Here is a 15,301-nt window from a genome sequence, read left to right as displayed (position 1 = left end):
CACGGTCAACTTCGGTGCCGATTTTCCGACCCGGTCCTGGGCCTCCCCTAGATCGACTCGGTCTGAAACGAGCACCGGCTGCGGTGTGTAAACATCGCCACTCGGGAGACAAAGACGGTCGGGCGTGGTTGTTGGCTACCCACCCCCTCGTGTGCCGTAAGCCGGCCTTCACCGGTGCTCACTTTAACAGCACTTGCCCCAACAGTCTGCTGAGGCCACACGGGAGATCTTTGTCTTTGTTGTTGTATGCACGCGTGTCCAACTTGCCTCGCTAGCGACGCCTGTTGACAGATTTGTGAATCGCGGTGGCGGCATCGCAGACGCCGCGATCATCAAACAACTTTGACCGTGCTGAGTCGATGACCCCAATTGCCTTTTAACGTATAATTATTATTAAATGTATAATCGTCATCATCATTATTATTCATCTGTTGACAGTTTAATTAGTGTATGCTCTCGAGATATTATTGGGCTGAAACTTGAAATGGAAAGTACGCGCTCGCTATTCAATTCACGTTCTCCGTTTTAGATTTAGTGCTGCTTGTATCCGCTGTTTCTTTTTTTATTTCTATTTCTGGTTTTCTTTGAATGCATTTTGCAGAGCTTGATGTTCGTCAGGTTTCGCATCTGGAATTATTTTTGGGTCATTTTACGTACATTTCCGTTTTGACGTCCCAATTTCATTCGCAGTTTTCCGTTGTGAGTGATTAGTGATGCCCACGGTGAGAGAGAATATTAGTGAGGCCCCGTGAATAGATAAGAGTTGAATGAGCCCTGTGATTAGATAGATTAGTGCGCCCTTTGATTCGAGAGGAGTTTCGTGAGCCCCGCGAATAGAAAATATATCAGTGAGCCCCGCGAATAGAGAAGCGGAGTGGTGAGCCTCGTGGAGGAGGTAGAGATCAAGGCTCATAAACATTTCGTTTGGATCACCTTGTTCATGTTGGTGGATGAAAACCCACGAACGCCGCTTGAATTATCGGGTAAAAGTTTGCTTTAAGTTTTTTTCTCTCGTATCATCATCATCATTATTTTCATTAACACAGCGCATTACAGGCCGAGGTGGGAGGGGGGTTGGTGGGTCACTTTGATATTTTAGCACGTGCCTAAGACACGAAGTTAATAATTATAATTGTTGTTTACTGATTAACATTAGGGATGCGAAGTAAAAATTTACCGGTGACGCTTCCAGTAGTTTTAGTAGCTATATATACACACACACACAGAGAGGCAAAGATCCCCGCTATAGCCTGAACAGACTGTAGGGGCAAGTGCTGTTAGCGAGTGACACCGATGAAGGCCATAACGACGAGTTGGGTGACCAGCACCACGCCCGACCGCCTTCGTCTTCCTAGTGGCGATGTTTACACACCGCACTAGGTACTCAGACCTTGAGGCTGAGGCGACATAGGGGGAAGCATGGGACCGTTTCAAATAATCGTCACCGTGAGCAGGAATCGAACTCGGGTCGCCAGGTTCGTAGCGCAGTACGCTAACCGCTCCCCACCGCTCCCCACCGCTCCCCACCGCTCCCCACCGCTCCCCACCGCTCCCCACCGCTCCCCACCGCTCCCCACCGCTCCCCACCGCTCCCCACCGCTCCCCACCCACATACATACACACACGCACACACGGTCGACAGACTATAATAACGATATCAACTCGAACACGTGGGTTCATTGTTGCCGTATCGACACCTTGCGAGCGCAACTTCATCGCCACGCGTCCTCGCGGCCATTCGGCCGTAGCTCTCACGGCAATAGGTGCGTGGTGTCCAGTAACGATCCTGGGCACACTAACATCATCACCGTTATCCATAATAAAATAGTATTTTATTTGGGGGGGGGGGGGGTTAGATCGCGTAAACACAACGTGCCATGTCAGAGTATACCCACAACATTTACAATTCGAGTACATAACCATTGTAGTGCATCGTTCGTACCCCCCCCCTGACACATTCAAAATTAATGTGTGCAAACACGTGACTTCTTCATTAACACTCCGATTAATACATAAACATATACGTGTGTATATATATATTTAAGAACCCGGCGACCCGAGTTCGATTCCCTCTCACGGCCAAAACCAGTAACGATGATCCGAATCGGCACTGTGCCTCTCCTAGGTCTACTCAGCCTCAAATAAGTACCTGGTGCGGTGTGCAAACATCTTTACTGGGGAGATAAAGGCGGCCGGGCGTGGTGTTGGTTACCCACGCCCTCGTGTGCCGTGCCCGTCTTCATCGCTGCTACTCGCCAACAGCACTTGCCCCAACAGTCTGCTCAGGCTGTACGGGGAATCTTTGTCTTTGTATATATAAACTTCATGAAGTTACCAAACTTTTCATGGACGCTGAACAAAATGTCGCTCGGCCACAGAAATAAGTTTAACCGCCACGAAATAATTATATATTTACGTAGGTATGTTGAACTTTTTTCGCACCGTACGTAGCCAAGTGTGCTTATCGGAGACGCGAAGCCGACCGTGATAAGCAGCGCACAGCAGCATACCAACTCGTTGTTCCATCTGAGAGCACCTTAACGTAAGCGTTCGGGGACGATTCGCGACGGCTGGTGACCACGGTTGGCTACGTACGGTGCGAAAGAAGTTCAACATACGCGCAAAAACATACTAATTTAATTTAATTATCAACCGACCAAACTTGGAAAAAAAAAGTCTTGAGACACACCGAAGTGTGTCTCGACTCACGAACGAACGACTGACCGCTGATATGTTTGTCCCAAAGTTACGCACAACCTCCACGCGACGTTTTCCCTGCTGCCGTCAAACAAAACGAAACGAAACGATCGCAAATTGTCTCCGCGCGTTGGCCAAGAAGCTCGGCGCACGAGCGGCACGCGTGCATCTCGGGGCGCTCGATCGCACCGTGGAGGCGGTTCTGTCGAGGCCAGTGGATCGTTGGGAAGTAATTCGGCAGTTTTTGTGTGGAAATGCGTGAAGTTAACCAACTCGATTCGACGTGGGGGGGGGGGGGTTAGGGCGCCACCAAAAGTATGCAAAACGCGCGAGGCACGGCGCGAAACAAACTTTAAGCGCGCGACTTTCCATCCAGGGCGACTGGACCGCAGCTCAGACGAAGTCTTTCTAACCTCACGTCACGATTGGAGTTTGGGGGGGGGCGGGGGGGGGGGGGGGCTCTGGGCAACCTTTATTAATTGATTTTCAGTAGTTTACAATTAAGGTTTAAAATAAATGTATTATTGGCACCCGCGATTCCTCATCATGCGAGGGACAAAGCGAACCTCTGCCCCCCCCTCCGCACCGAAATATAGAAGTTAAACTCTGCCTATGATTAACATTAAACCCCAAAGATAACACATTTAAGAATCACAGTTAAGAGACAAACAACATTATATATATACTAGTACAAATATTCAATACTAAAAACTGGTGCATTTATGACAAAACTTCACGGCCAATTTAGTTTTTGTTGGTACCCTCGTAACCAACAAAATAACCCCCAACACGTGTGACTGCGTTGGTGGTGGTCCACTGGACACAATAATAATAATAATCATCATCATCATCATCGTAATATCGACAACAACAGAAGTATCAACGCGTTCGTCAATAACACTGCACGGAAATGAATGAAAACAAACATCAGACATAAGGCGACGTTTCGGGCAATAGACCTACTTCGTCGCAGAGAGACGACGTGCCATTGGCGGAGAGTCGAGACCTTCTCTCCGCTACGATTAAGGACGATTGACAGAAAAGTTCCCCCACTTTATATATAATTATATACAGGACTTAAATATTTAAATGTTTCACCCTGGGAAATCCCTTGATACGGAGCATGCACACACGCATAGCAAACACGTGATGACCACTTTTAAAAACATTGTTTAACCTACATCGCATAGAGTACTTCACATGCATCTATACAATGAACATCGCAGGAAATATAACACATCAACACACACATATATATAAAATAAAAATTGCCTCGAGTTTCCTGTCTGGCTGCTGGCTGGGCTCCTTCTCCACCACGACGTTAATTATATTGTTAGTGGCTGCTGCGAGCCGTTGCCAACGAAACTAGCTGGGTAACTGGCGACACGGGATTTTCCGTGTAACAAATAAAGGCTGAGTTGCGTGTAAAACGGCGGAAGAAGAATGAGTTCGGAAGATGGTTTGAAATAAAACAATCAGAATAATCAAGAGGTGACACCCGAAGATGTGGAAATAACCTATATGGAAGTGACATTATTTTATTTAAATAACTTTTAAATTATGTGCTCCTATTAATGCAATTGTTTAGCGAGACCTGTGCGTTCTCTACTCGTCTATACAGGGCAAGGCTGTAATTATAATATATATTGGGGGGGATGTGTCCCCTGAATAGACGAGTAGAGAACCCACAGGTCTCGCTAAACAATTGCATTAATAGGAGCACACATCCCCCCCCAATATTCAAATATACTCAAAATGTCCCAACCCCCCCCAAAAAAAATATTGCTATATAATTTCTTTTTTATATGCTATATAAATAAAAATAACAATTTGCTCAACATTGGCTACAATATCTCGACTTGTCTTCATTTAAATCAATGCATAGATTTCTGTTTATATGATTATCGTTATGGTTGTACTTTATTAATCCCTAATCTCTGCCATTACATATAATGAAACAAGAAACGATGAAGATGTAAAAACAGAAATGTAATACAATACACTATTAGACATTATTGTAATACATACATAAAAAGTCTATCCCATGTGTTAGTGATTTTTTAAATATTTTAGGCATGAAATTAGTTTTCAAATTTAGATTTTGTTCTGGGTTGGGACCTCCAGACCCGCTGGAAGATTTGGTCCCCCTCAATGTTGACTCCATGGCTACGGCCTTGATACAGGGTGGCCCTAAACTAAGAAGACGTACGCGGTTATTGCATTTATTTGAACAAATCACATAGGGTTGCTTCATTTATGTTAACAAATGTTATAAAACTGACTTCCATGAGCATCCGTGCTTGATGCATGAATTATCTTTTGAAATTAATTCAGGACTTGTTTTAAATGTGTACATAAATATTATAGCCGCCTTCTTTTGCATAAATTAAGCCACGATTTAAACACGCTAGTCGTTGCTCAATGTTCTTGGCAATTTTTTTCAAAATACCAACTGAAAAGGAAAAATAAAAATAAACGTCGATGTTAACAACGAAAAGAGCATTTTAATTTTCAATGTTACCTTCCAAACACGAATCACTGTCGGAACTCAGACTTCCTCTTAAGTGCCCGTGCAAGTTGCTCGCTCTGCTCTGCAGAGTCATGAGCGTGTGTTTTGTTACCAGTGTGTGTGCTTTGTCTGTGATGCGTTCGACCAGCCTTGCTGCTGTTGTTGTAGTATCCGCCGTGCTGCTCGTAACCGCGACGTTGATGCACGACATTGCCATTCGGAACTTGAGCCTGCAGCACCTGTTTATGGATTGGTTCGTCCGTGGGGTTTTGTTAGAACGGGGGGAGGGGAGGGGGCAACAAAGCCCCCCCACCCCGGCCCAAAAAAAAGATCATTAATTCCCAATAGATAATTTTTTTACCTGTTCGAAGACAAACTAAAACCTAAAAGTATGGCAAGCACGCACGCGTGTCGTTTGTATGACATCGCAAGCAATAGAACTTCACGGTCCGAATCAGACTGGATGCCCGGGTTATCGCTCTCATTAACTACCCAGCACGGTAGTAACATTGTCTGCCACTGTCCTGCACTGTATTGATATTGCCCTGCAACTGTCCTGCACTGTAGTAACATTGCCTGCGACTGTCCTGCACTGTAGTAACATTGCCTGCTACTGTCCTCCACTGTAGTAACATTGCCGTGCTACTGCCCTACACTGTCAGTGACACTGACCTGCTACTGTCCTGTACTGTAGTGACATTGCCTGCTACTGTCCTGCACTGTAGTAACATTGCCTGCCACTGTCCTGCACTGTATTGACAGTGCCTGCTACTGTCCTGCACTGTAGTGACATTGCCTGCTACTGTCCTGCACTGTAGTGACATTACCTGCTACTGTCCTGCACTGTAGCAACATTGCCTGCTACTGTCCTGCACTGTAGTGACATTGCCTGCTACTGTCCTGCACTGTAGTAACATTGACTGCTACTGTCCTGCACTGTAGTAACATTGCCTGCAACTGTCCTGCACTGTCGTAACATTGACTGCTACTGTCCTGCACTGTAGTAACATTGCCTGCTACTGTCCTGCACTGTAGTGACATTGCCTGCTACTGTCCTGCACTGTAGTGACATTACCTGCTACTATCCTGCACTGTAGCAACATTGCCTGCTACTGTCCTGCACTGTAGTGACATTGCCTGCTACTGTCCTGCACTGTAGTGACATTGCCTGCTACTGTCCTGCACTGTAGTAACATTGCCTGCTACTGTCCTGCACTGTAGTAACATTGCCTGCTACTGTCCTCCACTGTAGTAACATTGCCCTGCTACTGCCCTACACTGTCAGTGACACTGACCTGCTACTGTCCTGTACTGTAGTGACATTGCCTGCTACTGTCCTGCACTGTAGTAACATTGCCCTGCCACTGTCCTGCACTGTAGTAACATCGCCTGCTACTGTCCTGCACTGTAGTAGCATTGCCTCCTACTGTCCTGCACTGTAGTAACATTGCCTGCTACTGTCCTGCACTGTAGTAACATTGCCTGCTACTGTCCTGCACTGTAGTGACATTGCCTGCTACTGTCCTGCACTGTAGTGACATTGCCCTGCCACTGTCCTGCACTGTAGTGACATTGCCTGCTACTGTCCTGCACTGTAGTAACATTGCCTGCTACTGTCCTCCACTGTAGTAACATTGCCCTGCTACTGCCCTACACTGTCAGTGACACTGACCTGCTACTGTCCTGTACTGTAGTGACATTGCCTGCTACTGTCCTGCACTGTAGTAACATTGCCTGCCACTGTCCTGCACTCTATTGACAGTGCCTGCTACTGTCCTGCACTGTAGTAACATTGCCCTGCTACTGTCCTGCACTGTAGTGACATTGCCTGCTACTGTTCTGCACAGTAGTAACATTGCCTACCACTATCTTGCACTGTAGTGACATTGCCTGCTACTGTCCTGCACTGTAGTGACATTGCCCTGCTACTGCCCTACACTGTAGTGACATTGCCCTGCTACTGTCCTGCACTGTAGTAACATTGCCTGCCACTGTCCTGCACTGTATTGACAGTGCCTGCTACTGTCCTGCACTGTAGTGACATTGCCTGCTACTGTCCTGCACTGTAGTGACATTACCTGCTACTGTCCTGCACTGTAGCAACATTGCCTGCTACTGTCCTGCACTGTAGTGACATTGCCTGCTACTGTCCTGCACTGTAGTAACATTGACTGCTACTGTCCTGCACTGTAGTAACATTGCCTGCTACTGTCCTGCACTGTCGTAACATTGACTGCTACTGTCCTGCACTGTAGTAACATTGCCTACCACTATCTTGCACTGTAGTGACATTGCCTGCTACTGTCCTGCACTGTCGTAACATTGACTGCTACTGTCCTGCACTGTAGTAACATTGCCTACCACTATCTTGCACTGTAGTGACATTGCCTGCTACTGTCCTGCACTGTAGTGACATTGCCCTGCTACTGCCCTACACTGTAGCGACATTGCCCTGCTACTGTCCTGCACTGTAGTAACATTGCCTGCTACTGTCCTGCACTGTAGTAACATTGCCCTGCTACTGCCCTACACTGTAGTGACATTGCCTGCTACTGTCCTGCACTGTAGTAACATTGCCTGCTACTATCCTGCACTGTAGTAACATTGCCCTGGTACTGTCCTACACTGTAGTAACATTGCCCTGGTACTGTCCAACACTGTAGTAACATTGCCTGCTACTGTCCTGCACTGTTAGTGACATTGCCTGCCACTGTCCTGCACTGTAGTAACATTGCCCTGCTACTGCCCTACACTGTTAGTGACATTGCCTGCCACTGTCCTGCACTGTAGTAACATTGCCCTGCTACTGCCCTGCACTGTAGTAACATTGCCCTGCTACTGTCCTGCACTGTAGTAACATTGCCCTGCTACTGCCCTACACTGTTAGTGATACTGCCTGCTACTGTCCTGCACTGTAGTAACATTGCCCTGGTACTACCCTACACTGTTAGTGACATTGCCCTGCTACTGCCCTACACTGTAGTAACATTGCCTGCTACTGTCCTGCACTGTAGTAACATTACCTTCTACTGTCCTCCACTGTAGTAACATTGCCCTGCTACTGCCCTACACTGTTAGTGATACTGCCTGCTACTGTCCTGCACTGTAGTAACATTGCCCTGGTACTGCTCTACACTGTAGTGACATTGCCTGCCACTTTCCTGCACTGTAGTAACATTGCCCTGCTACTGCCCTACACTGTTAGTGACACTGCCTGCTACTGCCCTGCACTGTAGTAACATTGCCCTGGTACTGCCCTACACTGTAGTAACATTGCTCTGGTACTGCCCTACACTGTAGTAACATTGCCCTGGTACTGCCCTACACTGTAGTAACATTGCCTGCTACTGTCCTTCACTGTAGTAGCATTGCCTGCTACTGCCCTGCACTGTAGTAACATTGCCCTGGTACTGCCCTACACTGTAGTAACATTGCCTGCTACTGTCCTTCACTGTAGTAACATTGCCCTGCTACTGTCCTGCACTGTAGTAACATTGCCCTGCTACTGCCCTACACTCTTAGTGATACTGCCTGCTACTGTCCTGCACTGTAGTAACATTGCCCTGGTACTGCCCTACACTGTTAGTGACATTGCCCTGCTACTGCCCTACACTGTAGTAACATTGCCTGCTACTGTCCTGCACTGTAGTAACATTGCCTTCTACTGTCCTCCACTGTAGTAACATTGCCCTGCTACTGCCCTACACTGTTAGTGATACTGCCTGCTACTGTCCTGCACTGTAGTAACATTGCCCTGGTACTGCTCTACACTGTAGTGACATTGCCTGCCACTGTCCTGCACTGTAGTAACATTGCCCTGCTACTGCCCTACACTGTTAGTGACACTGCCTGCTACTGCCCTGCACTGTAGTAACATTGCCCTGGTACTGCCCTACACTGTAGTAACATTGCTCTGGTACTGCCCTACACTGTAGTAACATTGCCCTGGTACTGCCCTACACTGTAGTAACATTGCCTGCTACTGTCCTTCACTGTAGTAGCATTGCCTGCTACTGCCCTGCACTGTAGTAACATTGCCCTGGTACTGCCCTACACTGTAGTAACATTGCCTGCTACTGTCCTTCACTGTAGTAACATTGCCCTGCTACTGTCCTGCACTGTAGTAACATTGCCCTGCTACTGCCCTACACTGTTAGTGATACTGCCTGCTACTGTCCTGCACTGTAGTAACATTGCCCTGGTACTGCCCTACACTGTTAGTGACATTGCCCTGCTACTGCCCTACACTGTAGTAACATTGCCTGCTACTGTCCTGCACTGTAGTAACATTGCCTTCTACTGTCCTCCACTGTAGTAACATTGCCCTGCTACTGCCCTACACTGTTAGTGATACTGCCTGCTACTGTCCTGCACTGTAGTAACATTGCCCTGGTACTGCTCTACACTGTAGTGACATTGCCTGCCACTGTCCTGCACTGTAGTAACATTGCCCTGCTACTGCCCTACACTGTTAGTGACACTGCCTGCTACTGCCCTGCACTGTAGTAACATTGCCCTGGTACTGCCCTACACTGTTAGTGACACTGCATCGTCGTTTGTGTTCCCCAGCACTGGGCGGCATCGGGGGCCACTGGTCGCAGGTGGCGCAGGGCACTTCGTGCGCGTCGCGGCCGCGCAAGAAGCGCGTCCCCTACAGCAAGCAGCAGATCTCCGAGCTGGAGAGAGCCTTCGACGAGAACCGATTCCTCACCCCGGAGCTGCGCCTCAGCATCTCGCACCGGCTCAGCCTCACCGAGCGACAGGTGAGTGGGGCAACAGACGCAACACACACGCACGTGCACGCACGCACCCGTCAATTTCTGTTGTTCGTGTGATTACAAAGTAATATATTTGTAAGCACGCTCAGTCCTCGCTTTACGCGCTGGTGTTCACGCGACGCGTTTTTCGCTGTAACCGCGGTCCTTCCATATGGGGACACTTTTCGCCCAACGTGGAACGCGCCCCCCGTTATAACGCAGAACGCACACCGTTACAATGCCGACCGCACACTGTTATGGAAGGCAAACCTTCCATTATAAAGTGGGCGGTCGATGACGAGCTACTTTCTAGCGCTGCGTGGTTGAGCATTGCGGTGACAGAGTAACACGGACTGATATTTTACCACGCGTGTGTGTGGTGGTACATCGTATCTCGGCAAACCTTTTCGTTACCACATTATTCACGATGGAGAAATTGTTTTCGCTCAACGGGTTTTTCGCTGAGCGCGGCACTTTTCAGGAAGGCATCTGCAAGCGCGTTCAACGAGGACTGACTATATATATAAAACGTGTTGCACGCAGGGCCCAAGGTGCAGATAGAGTGGGTGAGATGCGAGGATGATGTGGATGTGCAGGGTGAAGGAGTAATGTACAGATGCGTGTGAGGAAGGTCCGATACGTGCAAAAGAAGATGAATGTGCAAGTAAAGTACTGATCAGGTACATGCACGGGTAGAAGTAAAGTGAAGGTACACGCGCAGGTACGGTGCAGGTAAGGTGTAGGTACAGGTTAGGCTTAGATTCAGGTAGAGTGTAGCCACAGGTGAGTTGCATGTAGATACCGGTAATGTTTAGGGAAGCTGTAAGTGCAGGTAATATTCGGATACGGTGGATATACGGGTAAGGTTTAGGCACAGGTACGGTCGAGACACAGGTAAGGTTTAGGTACAGGTGAAGTGTAGGTACAGGTGAGGTGTAGGTACAGGCAAGGCACGTGTTTACGAGCGAGGAAGGTGGGAAGGCGTGAAGTGCTGCGTTGTGAGAATGCGCATCCCTTTAGCGAGCGGAATGTTTCGTATTTACTGACAAAGGCAAGTTGGGGGGGGGGGTAGCTGTGTAGTTGCTGAGTCTCTCTCCCTCTCAAGGGGGACCTGGGCTACAGACAAGAAATACACCACATGGTTAAAAAAAAAAAGACCCGGCCGTGGTGGCCATCATAAACCGCGCCTGCAACAAAGCGCTCTCGTGTCAAAGGTCATTGGCGCCTCGTGTGGAGATTTTGTGAAACTCCCACAAACCCCAGCGCCCCTCGCCTCCCCCCAACAATGAGATGGCGGCACAGCACGCGGGTTCGTGAACCTATCTGTGCGGATCTTGAAGCGAGCCCTAAGTGGGTGTAAGGTTTTCACCGGGCAGGCTGGTTTCCTCACTGTACGTAAACACACACCAACCCCAACCGCAATTACTACTGCTACTACGAGTAAATACACGTTTAATTTTATTTTAACAGCTGAGGCCCACTGAGCTATGTAGGTAGCTCTTTTTCATAAACAACGTGGCCACAAATGATAGCTCAAGCAAGTGGCTTATCGTGTGGAAATTTATAGCAGCCAAATACTCGAAACACGTGTTGATTCTAAATGTGGAGGGCAAAAACCGGACGACCCGGAGACGAGTCCACGCGACCACAGGGGGAAGAGAGAGAGAGAGAGACACGCAATCTCCAAATATACAGCAGGAGTCAGGGTGGTAAGTCGAACCCACGACCTCCTGCGTACCAGGCGAGGTAGTTAACATCTCCTAGCCACCGCGGAGCAATCGACCCAAGGCAGTTGCACCAGAGGCAGGTCTGACTGTGTACCCACGCGTGGCAGTATCTGCGTGTTTGTTATTTTGTGTGTTGGGGAGTAGTAGCGTAGTCGGTAGCGCACTGCGCTACACGAGTTCGATTTCTGCTCAACAGCCAACGCCAGTGACGATTATCTGAACCGGTCCTGGGCCTCCCCTAGGTCGACTCAGCTACAAACGAGTACCTGGTGCGGTGCGTAAACATCGCCACTGGGGAGAAAAAGGCGGTCGGGCGTGGTGCTGGCCACCCACCCCTTCGTGCGCCGTGCCGGCCTTTATAAGGTGCTCGCTAACAGCACTTGCCCCAACGAGTCTGCATCGGCTTTATGGAAGGGGGTATTTGTCTCTGTATATGTCAAGGCCGCAGCCATGGAGTCAACATTGGGGGGGACCAAATCTTCCAGGGTGTCTAGGGGTCCCAACCCAGAAAAATATCTAAATTTGAAAACTCATTTCCAGCCTAAAATATAAAAACATTCACTAACACGGGATAGACTATTTATTTTATTTTTTACAATAATGTCTAATAGTGTATTGTATTACATTGCTCTGTTTTTACTTTTTACCATTTATTGTTTCATTGTATGTAATGGCAGAGATTAGGGATTGATCAAGTACTACCATAACCACAATCATATAAACAGAAATCTATGCATTGATGTATATGAAGAAAAGTCCAGATATTGTATAGCATAGCAATTTTTATAGCAATATATTTGGGGGGGACATTTTGAGCATATTTGAATATTTGGGGGGCATGTGTCCCCCCCCCCAAATATATTATAATTACGCCCTTGGTATATGTAGTGTAACAATACTGCAGTGGCATTGCACGATAACATATGACGTGTGTAATGTTTGCAGAATAGGATATTTAGAATGTCCTTACGTGTGTGTGTGTTCGCGCTGTGCACGTTATGTCCGTATATCTCGACTGAATATCACTTGCCGATAAAATGTACGCATGAGTTAGGTGACTCGCGAATGGGTGTAATCAGTGTAGATACGGTAACGTTTAAAGGGGCTGTATATCGGGTGATTAAATTGTGGAGTTTGAGTTGCAGCACTATTAAATATTATTATTAACACTGCTATGATTCAATGCCTATATATATACTTATACGTTCATTATTTGGGTGATGGTGCAAAAGCACAAGTACAAAAAGACTTAGCACGTTCGTCAATAACACTGTGACCTTAAAAATAGAAATAGGCGACGTTTCGGGGAATGACCCTTTACCATATCACTCACATTACGCGAAAAAGTACTCCCCTAAGTCGACTCAGCCTCAAATGAGTACCTGGTGCGGTGTGCAAACATTGCCACTAGGGAGACAAAGGCGGTCGGGCGTGGCCAACTCGTGCGCCGTGCCTGCCGTCACAGGTGCTCCTTCACAGCACTTGCCCCAAGAGTCTGTTGAAGACTATACGGGGGATCTTTGTCTTTGTTGAACATGTGCAATAATACATACTGAACATATTTGGCTTTACGGGAAGGGTTCTGTCATTGTCAATATATAATTGCTGTACATTGAAATTAGGCGTAATATATATGTACCCTAAACTCAACGTACTTACCTGCAAAAAAATACAAAGATCCCCCGTAAAGCCCTAACAGACTATTGGGGCAAGTGCTGTTAGCGAACCTCTATGAAGGCCGCCACGGCACACGAGGATGTGGGTGGCCAGCACCACGCCTGCTCCCCTACGTATCCCCAGTGGCGATGTTTACACACCGCACCAGACACTCATTTGAGGCTCAGTCGACCTAGCGGAGTCCCAGGACGGGTTCAGATAATCGTCACCGGTGTTGGCCGTGAGCGGGAATCGAACTCGGGTCGCCGGGTTCGTAGCGCGGCGCGCTCACAGCTTCACTAACCCCAATGAACACTTACACACTCACTATAGGCCTACACGCACAGACATACACATACGTGCCCGCTATGACATACCGGGGCACAGAGTCGTAATGCACTGTGGTAGCCTACGAGAGCTATGTGTACTCAGCAGCCCACTATTCACCACATTTAAAATGTTACCATGGCAATTCCTTTCAAGTGCTGTTACTAATTGATGTTACACCCACGTCGCACACACGCATATATACGCACACGCGAAACGCACAAGTCACGCACGTGTATTGCATTGCAAACGCGCACTCGTTTACTGAATCTCTCGGTGAGTTTTGACTCACGACAACCCCCCCCCCCAGCCGGCAAACGCCACCCGACTCACTCCACCAGTGAATCCTTTAAATTTGACAACTGAGCGACTCTGAGAGATCACCACCCCATCACCGCCCGGGCAAAACATGAAAAGCTCCATACTCTTTGGTTCTTTCGGTTATGTCACGTAGGTATAAAACAAGATAAATCACGACGTTTCGGGCGCAACACCAGCAGCGTCCGTCATCATTCCCACCTGATGACGGACGCTTGTGTTGCGCCCGAAACGTCGTGATTTATTTAATGTTTCTACCTACGTGACTTTACCGACAGAACCAAAGAGTATGGATCCCTGCAGTCACGAAAGCTTCAAATCAAGATGAAAACCTCTCTCGAGCTTCTAACACCACGTGTGCCCTCGGGACGCGTTGCCATGTCTTGCCCATGCCCCGCTGCCCCCCTTCCCTTCCCTCCCTTGCCGCGCAGGTCAAGATTTGGTTCCAAAATCAGAGGCAGAAGGAGAAGAAGCTCATGCGAAGGCAACAGAGTGGAGCCGCGGCCAACGCCACCAACATCAACAACGGGAGCGGTGGCACGACCGGCTCGGCCACTCTGCCGTGAGACTCTCGCCTCGGCCTCTCCTCGCCCGGCTCCCCACGTCTCTCCCCCCCACCCCCAACTCACTCTGTCTCAGTTATCTTTACAAATACACCGCCCCCAACGCCTCTACTCCACACCGATCCCGCAACTGTGGCGAAATGCGCTTACCCTGTAGCGCCCAATGAATGGCATCGTCACCACCACCACCACTACGACCATCATCCTCATCGTCGTCGTCGTCGTCGTGATTGATCATCGCCGTGGAACCGACCTCGGGACCGTCCCGAGGGCCAGCCGGTCGCTACGATGCATCTGTGGGCCCGGGACAGCCGGGACGCCGCTTGTGCGAGACGCACGGAGGAGGAGGAGGAAGAGACGCGGTTGTGTGTGTGTGGTACGTGTGTTATTTGACTGTGCCCCAAGCTGCAGATGTGCCTGTGTGTGTGTCTAATATATGAGGTTGACTCAGCCTCAAATGACGACCTGGTGCGGTGTGTAAAATAAAACAAAAAACATCGCCACTGGGGAGACAAAGGCGACCGGGCGTGGTATCTGGTAACTCACTGACACCCCTCCCCTTCTCCCCACTCGTGTGCCGTGCCGGCCTTCAAAGGTGCTCGCTAACAGCACTTGCCCCTAACAGTCTGTTAAGGCTATACGGGGGATCTTTGTCTTCGTGTGTCTATGCAATGCGAGAAATATTCACTGAAGGCAAAACGAAACTTTAACTCGGGGTTGTTCTGACTTCAAGATGCTGAAGATGTT

The 15,301-nt window shown here is 48.5% G+C and overlaps 1 protein-coding gene across 1 annotated transcript in view; it reads left to right on the top strand.

The window, feature by feature from the left end:
* The window catches only part of LOC144720836 (uncharacterized), a 56,693-nt gene extending 42,038 nt beyond the window's left edge, over positions 1-14,655 (top strand). Inside the window, exons 2-3 of the mRNA XM_078597923.1 lie at positions 9,776-9,969; positions 14,423-14,655. Of these exons, the coding sequence (XP_078454049.1) occupies positions 9,776-9,969; positions 14,423-14,557 (329 nt within the window). The 3' untranslated portion in view covers positions 14,558-14,655. The remainder of the gene's footprint in view (positions 1-9,775; positions 9,970-14,422) is intronic.
* Positions 14,656-15,301: the final 646 nt, after the last annotated feature.

The sequence above is a fragment of the Lampetra planeri genome, chromosome 1, assembly GCF_965212315.1.
Source record: "Lampetra planeri chromosome 1, kcLamPlan1.2.h2, whole genome shotgun sequence".
In the NCBI taxonomy this organism is placed as follows: domain Eukaryota; kingdom Metazoa; phylum Chordata; class Hyperoartia; order Petromyzontiformes; family Petromyzontidae; genus Lampetra; species Lampetra planeri.
Note: the sequence above shows the minus strand (reverse complement) of the source record. Positions and strands in the feature narration are given on the sequence as shown.